At 44.1% G+C, this 16398-nt stretch overlaps 1 protein-coding gene across 2 annotated transcripts in view; it reads left to right on the top strand.

Annotated features, from left to right (window-relative positions):
• The window catches only part of LOC144500447 (carbohydrate sulfotransferase 15-like), an 83386-nt gene that overhangs the window by 37237 nt on the left and 29751 nt on the right, over nucleotides 1–16398 (top strand). For both annotated transcript variants that reach the window (XM_078223380.1, XM_078223379.1), the window contains exons 2-3: nucleotides 4820–5535; nucleotides 12926–13265. In XM_078223380.1, the coding sequence (XP_078079506.1) occupies nucleotides 5041–5535; nucleotides 12926–13265 (835 nt within the window). In that variant the 5' untranslated portion in view covers nucleotides 4820–5040. The remainder of the gene's footprint in view (nucleotides 1–4819; nucleotides 5536–12925; nucleotides 13266–16398) is intronic.

Genomic DNA, 16398 nt, shown 5'->3' with positions numbered 1-16398 from the left:
CACTCCATCTAACCAGACTCTCCTGCCTTATCCCCGAATCTTGCACATTCTTTCTTTTCAGCCAGCAATCTAATTCCATTTGGGATACCTCGACTGAGCCTGCCTCCAACACCCTCTCAGGAAGTTCATACCAAACACCTTGGCCGGAGTTTTACCACCACAGTCGCCCCGGAATCGGGGCAGCCGCGGCTCGCTGGACGGAATTCTCCATTGGCCTTGGGCAGGCTTTTACAAGCCTCGCCTGAGCGAAGTGGCAAAATACCAGTCCTTATGTCACATTGTCGCATCTTATCAGATTTAAAAATCCTGAAATATTATACACGCCCCCTCTGATTTTCCATCCTCAATTATTGAGCCTGATTCATCGATTTGCAGACGTTAAATGATGTCAAATAAAAGGGTGACTGTATTAAAAATAGGTCATTCAATTCCTCCTTTCTGCAGTGTAACATCAGCATCTCCATGAAAGGATTTGGGTCAGACAAAATGCTGAGACATATACTTAGTTCATGTTGAGGTGATGGTTTTAAGATCCATCTCAGTTCAGAAGTATGATTAAAAAGAAGGTTGCTGAGTCAGATATTTCAATTCAGTGGCAATGCTCCTGTCCTTAAAATAAAATTTATTTGAGGTTTATGAAACAGTAAGCTGATTTAAAGGTTGTGAACTACGACGAAGCAGGACAAACACGGCATTGTTTTTCAATGCAGAAGCAAAGCCGTGGAAAGCATTCAATGGGCTGCTGGTGTTTTGGTTGAAGTTTGCATGAATGCTGGTGTTTTCTTTAAAGTGCGCCTACATAAATTGGACATGTGGCAACTCTTGAGACATAGAAATAAAATTTTCCACAGCAGTTGATGTAACTTGTCGGAGCACCAAAACAATATTTTTTTTAACACAAAGGTATTCTTTCTGTTTTAAAAGCCTATTATTTTCCATCCCCTCCACTGGAACCAAGAACATATCGCCCCGTGTTTACGAAGCTGTTTAAATTTTTTTGCCATTTTGAATTCATTGGCATTAACTTCTCATTATTTTGAGTGGCTGCTAGCACAGTTACCCTAACCGGCTACTTTGCCTTTTTTTCTGATGGGATGAGAAAATATTCTCTCCCATTGTTTATGGTCGTAGTTTGACAATCACATTTTTTGCCAGGTTCATGTAAATATTTTGTGATCAGCGATCAGGTGTGGATAGTGACTCCGTAGATTCATTTTGTTCAATGAAACTTGCGTATCTCCGGTGGTGTTATCCATGGCTATCTTCATGCTCTGGAACAACATGTGAAATTTTGCGAAGGCCACCATTGTATTCCTTGTGGCCAACTGGGTCACTATAGACCAGTTAGAGATCTATCTCTTCCATATCATCCCTCTCACGCTCACTCAATGCCTCTCGCACCAAGTTTACATAGACATGCACCTCTTGGGCAGAATTTTGACAGTTTTTGGCAAAGTGTCACCTGGGTTGGGAAAACCGGAGGGTAGAGGCCGCTAGCTGTGCCGCCGGGTTTTTCCGCTCTATTTTAAACACTTCACCAAAAAGAAATAAAGGAGCGGGTCCCACAACATTGTTTGTATTCATTCGTGGGACATGGGCGTCGCTGGCTGGCCTGCGTTTATTGCCCATCCCTCATTGCTCTTGAGAGGTGCTGCTGCCCTGCCAGCAACATAGGTTTTCAAACTTTTAAAGGGCCCCCTGATGTAACTGAATAAAAGTTGAAACCCTGCCCCACACAACAGCCCCTCACCAGGGACCTCCCCCCGACTGCCCCGCCATGCCATCCCCACGAAACTCTGGTCGCCCCCCAAAAAAACTTGCCTTGCAGCACTGCGGCCCCCCGCCTCACCCCAACCCCCCTGCCTCACCACCAACACACCCGCCTCACCCCAACCCCCCCGCCTCGCCCCCAATCCCCCTGCCTCACCCCAACCCCCCCCGCCTCGCCCCTAACCCCCCCGCCTCGCCCCTAACCCCCCCGCCTTACCCCAACCCCCCCGCCTCGCCCCAACCCCCCCGCCTCGCCCCCAACCCCCCCGCCTCGCCCCCAACCCCCCCGCCTCACCCCCAACCCCCCCACCTCGCCCCCAACCCCCCCGCCTCACCCCCAAACCCCCCGCCTCGCCCCCAAATGCTGCAAGATGTGTTGAACTGAGGCTTACTGTGCAAAAAACTCAGCGAGTGTGAGGTATTACACCACTCATCTGTCTTGCCTTCCTGAGGTCCTGGGTCCTTGATTGAAAGGAACATACTTGGTCTGCTGATTTTATTGGCCACTTCCAACCAGGTTGGCAAGGTTGGCAAGGTTGTCCTCTTTGTTCTGTCCTCGGGAAAGCTCACTTCACTGCTGGATCTCTGGGTAGAAGCAAGAGAACCAGGAGGCAATCCTCCTCATCCTGTGGATGCTGTAGCACAAAAAGTCCCGAGTGTTGCTGTGTTTTTGGGAAACTTGCCATGGGCTCTCTAAAGAGAAAGCCTTCCTCTGACCAAATGGTCACTTCATCCTGTCCACCCTCTCTAATTCGTCAGGGAGTTGGGAGGTAGCTTCTTAATAGGTTTGCTTTGATAAAGAGCGATTGGAAGACCTGCCTTTTTGGAGGTCGGGTTCACGGTCTAAAAATAGTCCTGTTGCTCCACCAGAGAGGAAGGCAGTAAGATTCAACCACGCTGTCTACACTTTCTGAATTGACTTTTACTGTAAACAAGGTTCTGATCTCCGCCCTAAGTAACAACAAACTTCTGAATGAACTCCAGTCAGCGTCTCGGCAGGCCTGGCAGCATCTGTAAGGAGAGAAAAGAGTTGAGGTTTTGAGTCCAGATGACTCTTTGTCAAAGCTGCTTTGACAAAGGGTCATCTGGACTCGAAACATCAGCTCTTTTCTCTCCTTACAGATGCTGCCAGGCCTGCTGAGATTTTCCAACATTTTCTCTTTTGGTTTCAGATTCCAGCTTCAGCAGTAATTTGCTTTTATCCAGTCAGTGTCTGCTTAACTACTATTTGATAATTAGAGACATGCCTGTACGTAAGCACCACAACAGTACATTGTGTTTTGCAGCTATAATGTTCCTTCCCTTATGAAACAACACAACCACTCACTGAGAACAGAGAGAGACAGGAGATCACCTTCTGGAATATTATGAAAACTTTGTATATGATTATACCTTCTGTCTCATACTTCCACATCAAAAGCAAAACATTGCAAAAGCTGGAAGTCTGAAATAAAAACAGAAAAAGCTGCAAATGCGCAACATGACATGTAGCATCTATGGAGAAAGAAACAGAATCAATGTGTGTAATTTAATGATCATGGCAAGAGGCCTGTCCACCTGTGACAACCCCCTTGCTGCCATTTTCAGTAGGCATGATGGGATTGTGTCCCATTGGTGCACTTACCTGCTCCCATTAGGCTTCTTGTCTTCTGTGAGGCAACGTTCCCCCTGGACACCCTGGTATGGTGCCATATCCCAAACCCTGAGAGCTTCCAGCCCATTGGAGGCCGGCAGCTTTAAGCACCAGCAGTGCTGCTTGGACATTTGACCATTGCCAGTGTAGACTGGGGCCTATACCAAAACTGACCAGTGGAGTCCAAGGAAACAGGAGAATGGGGGTATTCACCGGGTCATACAAGCAGGCCCTAGTGAGGCTCAGGAGGTTGGTCAATTTGAAGGGTAGAGATGATGGGTGGGGTCTTACTCCAAGTCCCTTTTCATCAGTGAGCGGCTTTGTTGGGCAGTGAGTGCCCAGAAAGGGGGTACCCCGCCCCATCACCTCTAAATCAGCCTCCAGGTTGGGGGGTATTAAATTAAATTGCACCCAATGGTTGAAGTTGTTGACGTTGATCTCTAACTTTGCCAGATCTGATGAAAGGCCAATGACCTAAAAAATTAGGCTGGGTTTTCAAGGCACCACAGTGCCTGCTCCACACCTTGCCCTCCTCAGCAGAAAAGACGGTGATGGGGAGGTATCCCACAATCCTGATGGCTTCTCTGCAGCAGTTTAACTCTAGAAGCAGTATCAATTGTATTGAAGCAAGACGTACGCCCTTTTCTAGGGAGGAAATCCCGCCGAGAGAGAGAGACCAGCCAATTGAGCTGTTGCACATAAGCTGTTGGTTTTAAGAGGTTTTTAATCCCCATTCTCATCAATGATGTGTTTGGATGGCCAGCAGCGCCATCCAGGTACAGTGGCCACTGCTGGGACTGCAGCCTGACCCACCATGTCAAGGAGCCCAGGTAAAATCCAGGATCAGGGGGTCTCGGCATAGAGGGTGAATAGGGGACCGGGTTAAAGAGCGCGATGGCCTTTGGCAATGGCCAATGGACTCGGGGAAGATTCACTAGCCGCCCCCCCATCCTTATCTGACATTTCATAGAATCATAAAATCCCTACTGCGCAGAAGGAGACCATTCGGCCCATTCTGCAATGACTCTCCGGCAGAGCATCTTACCCTGGCCCACCCCCCTGCCCCATATTCTTAACCCCACGCATTTACTCTGCTAATCCCGCTAACCTGCACATCTTGGGATACTAAGGGACAATATACCATGACCAATCAACCTAACTCGCACACCTTTGGAGTGTGGGAGGAAACCAGAGCACCCGGAGGAAATCCACGCAGTCACGGGGAGAATGGGCAAACTCCACACAGACAGTCACCCGAGGCCGGAATCGAATCCGGGTTCCTGGCGCTGTGAGGCAGCAGTGTTAATGCCACCGTGCTGCCCTACATTGTGTGTGTAAGATGGTTATTGGTATTTTTCAGTAAGTGAAAGAAAGTATATCTTTATATTTATTGCATATTTTTCTCTCTTTTGGCAGATATATTTAAAGGTAGTCTGATCCACTGACTTGACATCGGGCAAGTGTCTTCTCAACTTACGAACAAGATTGTGCCAAACCACTTAACGACTGAGGTTGACTATTTTCAATGTCAGGGTGACAAGAGAATTAGTCCAGGACATCAGTTGAAGATGTAGTTACTTAATGTACAATTGCAGTGTACCTTTGCTTCACGATTACAAGGTACATGACCGAGTAACATGCATCCAGGGTCTGATCGTATAGAAAATAAGCTCGCCTCATTCACTTGCAACAAAGGCTACCAAAAACTGCCGCCACTATTTCATGAAGCACAGCGTCAGCCAATGAAACTGCTGGCAACACTGGAGATCAAGGCGGAGCGCAGGTTTGGGTGGAGTGGGTACATTTTCACATGGAAAGCCAAACATGGCACCCTGTTTTTGGGAGTCATAATACTCTGCCTAGTTATGGCGTCTTATATTTTAACCAGAGACCAACAGAAATTGCTGCTGACTCCATCCCCATTCCAGTACAGTACAACCACAAATAATGAAGAATCTCCAGAATTGGACTCTGCAGAAATTGAGGGCGACGCTGATTCCTCGCCGTTTAATTGGTTGGAAAGAATCAGCTACGCAACACCAGAACTCTTCACTGAAACGAGTGATTCCAAACCTCAGCTCATGCCAAGACGACTGCCAGGGAGGGAGGATCTTGTAAAGCAAGAAGCACATGTGAGTCGAAGCATATTCTTCTATAATATATCTGTTGCAATGTCTTCCACGACGTCTTCAGAAAACAATACTTAAGCATTCCTGCAACATTCAGATGGGTTATTAAGCTAAAAGTATATAGCACGCAACAATTTTCCACTTAGTGTATTTATTCGTAGTTAAATTATTGCCATCACTTTTTACGGATCTCACTCTGTGCCGCAGTCTAGACTAACTTTACAAGTTGCTGCATGTAGCTAATAGGTGAGACTCACTTTCCTGGAATACAGTCAGTACTAAGATCATCTGTTCCTGACTTTGAAAAACATCTTTCACTGGTATGCCAACCAACTACTATGAAATGCTGAAATGCAGTGTATTTACCTTGTGGCGAATCCAATATTGGGAGTGATTTTGCTTTTAAAATTATTCATTAGTACTGAGGTGGGGTGATTGCCCCTTAATGACCCAAGATGTATAGGTTAAGGGGGGTGAGTGGGGTAAATGCGTAGGGGTACAGGGATAGGGTGGGGAACCTGGATAAGATGCTCTGTCAGAGAGTTGGTACAGACTCAACGGGCCTAATGGCCTCCTTCTGCACTGTAGGGATTCTATTATTCACTTAGTTAAGGATGATTATTGGATTTAGAGTATTAATACAGTTCTTAGTTGGCTGCCCTGATGATTCAGTGCTGTATGGCATGACATGAAGGCAGAAAGGAAGGTTCCAAGTTCAATCTTTGATTTATGCTGCACTGTTTAATCTTAGTGTTGAACGGATAAGAAAGCTGTGCTAAGCCTTTCTCACTTTACATAATCACATACAAATGCATGAAATGCGAAAGTCTCTTTGGCCTATAATCATGCTTCTTTTATAAACTTAGTATTGCCGACCATTTTATGGTTCCAAGCCCATCCATTTAATCATGGCATTGTCAAATTATACACAAATGCAACATAATTCACTCGCCCAGTGACAAACAAAGTTCCAGAGCACCCATCAATCATATCATATCTGCACTATTCAATCTGGGCTATTGTTCAGTAAAACACCTTGGCCCAGCAGCCTGGAATGAAGTGTTCGTTTATCCATGTCTATACTTATTGCTGTAACCTTCAGTGAGGATTGCGCAATTCACATAAACAGGGTTCAAAAACCATTCTTTTAGTTCCTGTATGCTGTATCTTGAGATTTATAAAACTAAATATGCTTTAAACTGGAAAGATGCAAAGTGCATCTTAGTTTTCACATAAATCCTTTGAGAATAACCCAAAATACTAAGCTTTTAGTGATTGCCAAGAGGCAGCACAACTCTCAAGGTTCCATTGATGGATTTGTTTACTTTGAGCATCTGAAAAAGAATTGTGAAGAAGTTAATTTTTTTTTAAGGTAGAATTTCCATTTATATGGTGACCTAGCACATCTCCCAGTAACGTCTCAAAACACTTCACACTGAATTAATTATTTTGTGTCATTCTTATTGTTAGGTGGGTAAATTCGGCAGTTTTTTTATAAGCAAGGTCCCACAAATGGCATTGAGACAAGTGACCGGTTAAACTCTTTTTTTACGTGTGGTATTGTTTGTTGGAGGAACGTTGGCCAGAACACCCGATGTGTATTCCTGGCTCTTCAACTTGTTCCTGGCGATTCTTAATGCTAAACTACAATCAAAACGAGCAAAGTTTATTTATTAATGTCACAATTAGGCTTACATTGACAATGCAATGAAGTTACTGTGAAAATCCCCTAGTCGCCACACTCCGACGCCTCTTTGGGTATACTGAGGGACAATTTTGCATGGTCAATGCACCTGACCAATAGGTGGACTGTGGGAGGAAACCAGAGCACCCGGAGGAAATCCACGCGGACACGGGGAGAATGTGCAGACTCTACACAGCCAGTGACTCAAGCCGGGAATCGAACCCGGGTTCCTGGCGCTGTGAGGCAGCAGTGCTAACCACTGTGCCACTGTGCCTCTCCAAAATACAGATTTCAGTGAACTCAGTTCCCTGGAAGTTCTTCCAGATTTCTGTATAAAGCAACTTCGGTTATAACAATTTTTGGTGAAATTTGAACCCACAGATATTCGGGATTGTTGGTAAGACGCTGCCACCCCGAGTCACGTTGGTATAGAAATTGGCCATGATCTCTTTTCTCTCAGGTAAAAAAACAATGTGCACACGGCACATCACCAAACCTGAGGTTCACCCAAAATTGGGTCTTGGCTCTCATTTCAGTCATTTGGATGAGCAGTTGGCACCTCTCATGCCTGGTGAGCCAGCACAACTAGACAATTGTTTAGCTCATTGGGAGTAAAAACCAGGAGAACTGCTGACCCAGCTGAACTCTCAAAGTTCCACTGTCTGCAGATTGAAGGTTACGTTGTTGTAAACACTTGGGGCTTGTTTTCATAAGAACATAACATAAGAAATAGGAGCAGGAGTAGGCCATCTAGCCCCTCAAGCCTGCTCCGCCATTCATTAAGATCATGGCTGATCTGATAGTGGGTTCAGTTCCACTTACCCGTCTGCTCCCCATAACTCTTAATTCCCTTAATGTTTAAAAATCTATCTATCTGTGACTTAAACACATTTAATGAGGTAGCCTCTACTGCTTCATCGGGCAGAGAATTCCAAAGATTCACTACCCTCTGGGAGAAGAAATTCCTCCTCAACTCTGTTCTAAATTGGCTCCCCCGTATTTTGAGGCTATGCCCCCTAGTTCTTGTTTCCATTGTAAGTGGAAATAACCTCGCTGCTTCTACCCTGTCTAGCCCCTTCATTATCTTATATGTCTCTATAAGATCTCCCCTCAACCTTCTAAACTCCAATGAGTACAGGTCCAGTTTACTCAATCTCTCCTCATAAGCTAACCCCATCATCTCCGGAATCAACCTGGTGAACCTTCTCTGTACCCCCTCCAAAGCTAATATATCCTTTCTTAAATAAGGGGACCAAAATTGTACACAGTACCCTAGGTGTGGCCTCACCAGTACCCTGTACAGTTGCAGCATGGCCTCCCTGCTTTTATACTCCATCCCTCTCGCGATAAAGGCCAACATTCCATTTGCCTTCTTGATTACCTGCTGCACCTGCAAACTGAGTTTTTGTGATTCATGCACAAGGACCCCCAGATCCCTCTGCACAGTAGCATGTAGTAATTTTTCACCATTTAAATAATAGTCCATTTTACTATTATTCCTTCCAAAGTGCATAACCTCACACTTACCAACGTTATACTCCATCTGCCAGATCCTTGCCCACTCACTTAGCCTATCCAAATCTCTCTGCAGACTCTGTGTCCTCCACGCAATTTGCTTTCCCACTCATCTTTGTGTCATCCGCAAAGTTTGTTACCCTACACTCGGTCCCCTCCTCCAGATCACCTATGTATATGGTAAATAGTTGAGGCCCCAGCACCGATCCCTGCGGCACGCCACTAGTCACTGATTGCCAACCGGAAAAGCACCCATTTATTCCGACTCTCTGCTTTCTGTTAGATAGCTAATCCTCAATCCACGCTAACACTACCCCCAACTCCGTGTACCTTTATCTTATGCAGCAACCCTTTGTGAGGCACCTTATCGAATGCCTTCTGGAAATCTAAATACACCACATGCACCGGTTCCCCTCTGTCAACCGCACTCGTTATATCCTCAAAAAATTCCAGTAAATTAGTCAAACATGACTTTCCCTTCATGAATCCATGCTGCGTCTGCTTGATTGAACCATTCTTTTCCAGGTGTCCTGCTATTTCTTCCTTAATGATAGATTCCAGCATTTTCTCAACTACGGATGTTAAGCTAACCGGCCTGTAGTTACCTGCCTTTTGTCTACCTCCTTTTTTAAACAGTGGCGTTACATTAGCTGTTTTCCAATCAGCTGGCACCTCCCCAGAGTCCAGTGAATTTTGATAAATTACAACTAATGCATCTGCTATCACTTCTGCCATTTCTTTTAGTACTCTAGGATGCATTCCATCCGGACCAGGGGACTTGTCTACCTTTTGTCCCATTAGCCTACCCAGCACTACCTCTTTAGTAATAGTGATCATTTTAAGGCCCTCACCCCCTACAGTCCCGTGACCGTCAATTATTGGTAAGCTATTTGTGCCCTCCACTGTGAAGACCGACACAAAAAACTTGTTTCAGGCCTCGGCCATTTCCTCGTTTCCTATTATTAAAACCCCCTTCTCATCTTCTGAGGGACCAACATTTACTTTAGCTACTCTTTTCCGTTTTATATATTTGTAAAAACTTTTGCTATCAGTTTTTATATTTTGTGCTAGTTTACTTTCATAATCTATCTTTCCTTTCTTTATTGCTTTCTTAGTAGTTCTTTGTTGTTTTTTAAAGCCTTCCCAATCTTCTAGTTCCCCACTACTTTTGGCCACTCTGTATGCATTGGTTTTTAATTTGATACTCTCCTTTATTTCCTTAGTTATCCATGGCTGGTTATCCTTTTTCTTACATTCCTTCTTTTTCACTGGAATATATTTTTGCTGAGTACTGAGAAAAAGCTCCTTAAAAATCCTCCACTGTTCCTCAACTGTCCCACCAATTAGTCTGTGTTCCCAGTCTACATTAGCCAACTCCGCCCTCATCCTATTGTAATCCCCCTCGTTCAAGCAGAGGACACTGATTTGGGCCCTACTTTCTCACCCTCCATCTGTATTAGAAATTCAACCATATTGTGATCACTCATTCCAAGAGGATCCCTCACAAGGAGATCATTAATTTTACCTGTCTCATTACACAGGACCAGATCCAAGATAGCTTGCTCCTTCGTAGCTTCTGTAACATACTGTTCAAGGAAACTATCACGACAGCATTCTAAGAACTCTTCCTCAAGTCCACCGCATCCGACTTGAGTTGACCAATCAATATGGAGGTTAAAATCCCCCATGATTATTGCTGTTCCATTTTTACATGCATCTGTTATTTGTTTGTTTATGGCCCGCCCCACCTTGAAGTTATTATTTGGGGGCCTATAGACTACGCCCACCAGTGACTTCTTCCCCTTACTATTCCTTATCTCCACCCACATTGATTCCACATTTTGCTCCTTAGAGCCTGTTTCATTTTAAGTCACGCTAAAAAAATGGATGATAGCAAATGAACAGCCTATTTACATCTCTCTTGATTCTTATTTCCACTGAGGAAAAAAAAAATCATATTGGGGCAGCATGGTGGCACAGTGGTTAGCACTGCTGCCTCACAGCGCCAGGGATTCCAGTTCGATCCCCGGCTTGGGTCACTGTCTGTGCGGTGTTTGCACATTCCCCTTGTGTCTGTGTGGGTTTCCTCCGGGTGCCCCGGTTTCGTCCCACTGTCCAAAGATATGCGGGTTATGCGGATTGGCCATGAGTAAATTGTCCCTTAGTGTCAGGGGTTAGTAAGGTAAATAAGTAGGGTTGTGGGGATAGGGCCTGGGTGGGATTGTGGTTGGTGCAGACTCAAGTAAAGTTAAAGTTTATTTATTAGTCACAAGTAAGGCTTACATTAACACTGCAATGAAGTTACTGTGAAATTCCCCTAGTCACCACAGTCCGGCGCCTGTTCGGGCCAATGCACCTAACCAGCACGTCTTTCGGACTGTGGGAGGAAACCGGAGCACCTGGAGGAGACCCACGCGGTCATGGGGAGAACGTGCAAACTCCGCACAGACAATGACCCAAACCGGGAATCAAACCTGGGTCCCTGGCGCTGTGAGGCAGCAGTGCTAACTACTGTGCCACCATGCCGTCTACTCGATGCGCTGAATGGCCTCCTTCTGCGCTGTCGTGATTCTATGATTCTATGACCTAGCTGTGCTGGGTCCCTGGGCTTGACTGATATCAACAGATCATTCAAATTACTGAGATGAAATCCAAGACCTGTTTTCGGGTGAACCTTGGATTTGGATGTGGACTGTGCGTGACAGAAAACAGATCATGGCCAATTTCTATCCCAATGTGGCTAGTTAAGCAATATTCTTGATGGCATGTGTATTTGTGGAAGTTTATTTTAGAAATTCACAAATATTGTAGGTATTTGAATTGTAATGACTCGAGGCAAAGCCAGTGTCTTCATTCTCTTCACTTTATCCAAGTTTGTTTTTGGGATTTGTTTTGCAAGTGATGTTCCGCTTATTCATGTTTTCGTAAATCCCGTGTCTGTGGTGTTGAACTATCCAAGAACCTTTTGAAAGTGAATGGTAAGAAAAATGGCCCTGATCTTCCCGTCTCTGGATCATCAGAGACCGGATGTACAACTAAAAACGTGGATCCGCACCCTGCAGAAATCCTAACGTCCTGACTCTGTGGGAATTGCTCAGGAAGTTTGAACTTCTGATGGATAAATTCACCTGCTTCCCGGGTCCATCCGAAGGACAGTTTGTATTTATTCACCTTGATAGTTACCCAGGAAATGTTAGAAAAATCTTTTTTCAACTCCTGGTTAACTACAGAACTGAAAACCCCTCCGAAACCCCATCAACTTCCTGACCCGACTACCCCACCCTACTACCCCTCCCAACCCGACTACCACTCCCCGACCTGACTACCCACCTGACCCGACTACCCCTCCCAAAGTGACTACTTCCTCCTGACCTGACTACCCACCACCACCACCACCCCCCCCCCCCCCCCCCCCCCCCACAACCTGACTAACCCCCACCCGACCTGACCGCCCTCCTCCCGACCTGACTCTACTTCCCCTCCCGACCTGATTATTCCACCCCTCTACCTGACTATCTCCTCCCGGCCTGATTACCACTCCTGACCCGCCTAACCCTCCCAACCTGACTGCCCTCTCCCCCCCCAAACTGATACCCCTTTCTGACTCCGCTACACCCTGACGCCGTTACCCACTCACCCACCTGCAACCTTGCCTCCTCAACCACCTAGCCACTCTCCCAACTACACATTCACTCACTCCCACTCACCTAGTCACACTGGATATTTAAACATACCCTACAGCGGCTAGTGCTATAGAAAGGGGGCAGATCTTCTGCACTGATTATCTTCACTGCTGTTTGTGTGGATTCCTGTATAAAGATTCTTCTGTATCCTGGATTGAAACTTGGGCTTGTTAAGCATATCCAAGTAGTTTGCTGTCTGATCAGCATCGGATGCAGCAGTTCCAATGGCAATCGAAAGATTTGGGCCAATATTAAATTCTTCATAATTCACATGTGGAGCTGCAAAGATCATGCTGAACAGAATATTGGGTAATACCTAAGATATTTTGCTTCCGAATGATTTACAAGGTTTCACAATGGCATTGTGTGGCATGTGGCACTAAATTACCTGATTGACCATTCTATAAATAACATTTTGCAGTTAACTATCTAACAATGTGGAGTCAAGATGGCTTTAGAATGAAAACTAGGGATTGACCTCCTTGACTTTTTTGTTATGTTTATATTCCAGATATTTTCTGTCATTCCACAAAAGTTTCTTCAAAATGTGAAGAACCATTGTTGGTATACAAGATACACAGGGACTGCGTCCACGGACCCTTATAAGAAAAATGCCTATTTTTTACACACGAAGCATTTTCAGACTATATTTGATTACTTGAAAAAGGTCATTTGGAAACACTTGCAACACCGTGGGAACGAACACTACCGCCTCCGCTGTCTTCCTTATTTCTACATTATAGGGCAGCCCAAATGTGGGACTACAGATCTGTACAACAGACTTAGACTTCATCCAGAAGTGAGTTTTTCCATAGTCAAAGAACCTCACTGGTGGACAAGAAAAAGATTTGGTAAGTGGCATGCTTTGTTGCTCGCTCCCATTGTCGAGCTAAGAAACTTTAAATAAAGGTTATTGTATGGAGCCTACTTGTCACTTGGCCTCATCATTTAGATTACACGCCTATGAGGAGCTGTCGGGACGGATACTAGCCCACAGTTTTGTGAATGAAAGGAAACAGTGACTGTAAAGGTATTTAACACTGGGCAAGCTGCGTTCAGGACCGTCTGTAGTTGGAAAATGAAAGGCGACATTCATTTCCAGTATTACGAGGAACTGTCACATTTCAAAAAGTTTTTTAGTTTATTTATTAGTGTCACAAGTAGGCTTACATCAACACTGCAATGAAGTTACTGTGAAAATCCCCTGGTCGCCACACTCCAGTGTCTGTCCGGGTGCACTGAGGGAGAGTTCAGCATGGTCAATGCACCTAACCAGCATGTCTTTCAGACTGCGGGAGGAAATCGGAGCACCCGGAGGAAACCCACGCAGACACGGGGAGAATGTATAAACTCCCAGACAGTGACCCAAGCCAGGAATCGAACCCAGGTCCCTGGTGCTGTGAGGCAGCAGTGCTAACCACTGTGCTGCCATGCCACCAAGTTTCCAACTGGCAAATATACCAATGGCATTGTCAGATTATTTGCAATGCTACTGAATAGTGCATACAAGGAATTGGGTTTTAACATTTATAAATGTTAAAGTGAGGCTTTTTGATAGGAAACTTAGAATCATCACTTCCAGCTTGAAAAATGAAAAGAGCTAAGAAGGGTGGAAGAGCAAAAGGATCCAAGGATATGGATGAACAAATTATTGAAAGCAATAGAATATGCTAACAATGCATTGTGATTTATTTCGAGGGATAATGGAATTCAAAAGTAGTTATGTTAAACTTGTATAGGACTCTAGTCTGGTCACACTCAGAGTATTGCGCAGAGTTCTGGTCTCCAGGCCATAAAAAGAACATGGCAGCACTGGGGAAAGTACACAAAAGATTACAATGGATGGTAGCAGGACTGAAAGATTACAGCGATTATGAAAAATTGAACAGGTCAGGCCCTTTTCCTTGGATAAGGCGATGAATTAAAGATGACTTGACAGAGGTCTTAAATTATGAACGGGCTAAACAGTCTTGTGCTTTTAAAAAAAAATCGGTGTCAATCAATCACCACCTGTGTAACTCAGTTTTAAATGACTGAAATTCACTTTTGAAAAATCCTATAGAGCTAATTTCTCGTGATGTTGAAGTTAATTTAGTCAGCTGTTTCATGAGTTGACACACAAATTGTATTTAACAGCTTATAGAACGTGGTGTCAAGTGTCCTTGGGCCCCAAAGAACCGCTTGATTTTTGAAGCGTCCCTGAAGGCCAGCAAATTAATACAGTTAGTAGATATGCCCAGTGGTGATAACCTTGGGGGTGAGAGCGAAGACTGCTTCAAGCCCAATGTCTTTAATACTAACACAAGTGACTGCAGGAACTCAAGTTGTACTGAATGCAATTTATGTGTAAAATACTCCACTCTTCTGTATTGATTTATTTTTTTGAATCATGCTGAGAAAACCAGGGCAATAAAGCATAAATTCCAGGCCCTTCGTGGTCCCTCGTTTTGGCTTTTCCTACAAGTATAAATACTTTTTTTTTCGATAAACTTGTTTTCTGTTTTAAAAATCTTCACCCTGTTATCTCTTACAATGGAAAATATTTAGAGTAAATTTGTAACAAATAAATGAACTAATAGTGCGCATTGAAGTAATAAATATCATTACAGTGATGTGGCTAGAGGATGACTGGGATGGATCCTGAATATTGAGGGGAATGTGACATTCAAGAAGAATAGGAAGCTTGGTAAAGGTGGAGAGGTAGGACTGTTGATCAATAATGGTGCCGGTGCAATATTTCTAGATGACTTTGGTTCAGGAGATCAGGATGTGGAATCAGTTTGGGTGGAGATGGAATAGTAGGGGAGTGTGATTGGTCTACAGGCCCCCTAATAGTAACTACAACATAGGACAAAGTATAGAAGGAGAAATATTAGGAGCTTGTGATAAAGGGACGGCAATAAATGGTGACTTTAATCCACATAGAAGCTGGAAAAAACAGATTGGCTGTGGTAGCATGGATGAGGACTTCATAGAATGCTTTCCACATAATTTCTTGGAGCAGCACATTCTGGAACCAACCAGAGAACTGATTATATTAGATTTGGTATTGTGTAATGTGACAGGAATAATTAATCAGTGAAGGCACCAGCTAACAATATGAATTTTACATCAAGTTTGAAAGGGGGAAGAGTAGGTCTAAGACTAGTGTTGTAAATTTAAATAAGGACAACAATATGGGCATGAAAGCTGAGCTAGCTCAAGTGTACTGGGATACTAGGCAAGGCGGCAGATCAATAGAGAAGCAATGGCAGACATTTGGGGAATGTTTTAGAATTCGCAGAAGTATATTCCTACTACAAAGAAAAATTCTCAGAGGAGGATCCAGCATTCGTGTTTAACTAAAGAAATTAAGGAAAGGATCAAACGTCAAGAAAAAGCACATAACTGCATGAAGGTCAAATGACTGCTGAAATTCTAAAGAATGACAGAGAATTGCTAAATAGTGAATCAGGAGAAAGAAATTGGAGTATGAGAGAAAGATGGCTAGAAATTTATAAATGGATAGCTATTTAAAAAGGAAAAGATTAAGTACATTGAGTGTTGGTCCTGTAGAGAGTGATAATGGTGAGTTAATAGTAGATAATAAGAAAATGGCAGATGAAATTAACAAATATTTTGCTTCGGTCTTTGCTATAGAGAATACAAAAACATTCCAAGAATAGCTGTAAATCAGGAGAGGAGAGAGGAACTTGGTGAAATTACAATCACTAGGGAAATGGTACAAAGCAAACTGATGGAGCTGCAGGCTGACAAGTCTCTGGTCCAGATGGACCTTATCTAAGGGTCTTAAAAGAGGTAGCTAATGAGGTAGTAGATGCACCAGTGTTAATTTTCCAAAATTCACTGGATTCTGAAAATGTTTTATCAGATGAGAATGTAGCAAATATAACCGCTCTATTCAAGAAGAGAGGGAAGCAGAATACAGGAAACTATAGACCAGTTAGCTTAATATAACATAATAGCAGGGATAGAAGATTGGCT

The sequence above is a fragment of the Mustelus asterias genome, chromosome 11, assembly GCF_964213995.1.
Source record: "Mustelus asterias chromosome 11, sMusAst1.hap1.1, whole genome shotgun sequence".
NCBI classification, from domain to species: domain Eukaryota; kingdom Metazoa; phylum Chordata; class Chondrichthyes; order Carcharhiniformes; family Triakidae; genus Mustelus; species Mustelus asterias.
Note: the sequence above shows the minus strand (reverse complement) of the source record. Positions and strands in the feature narration are given on the sequence as shown.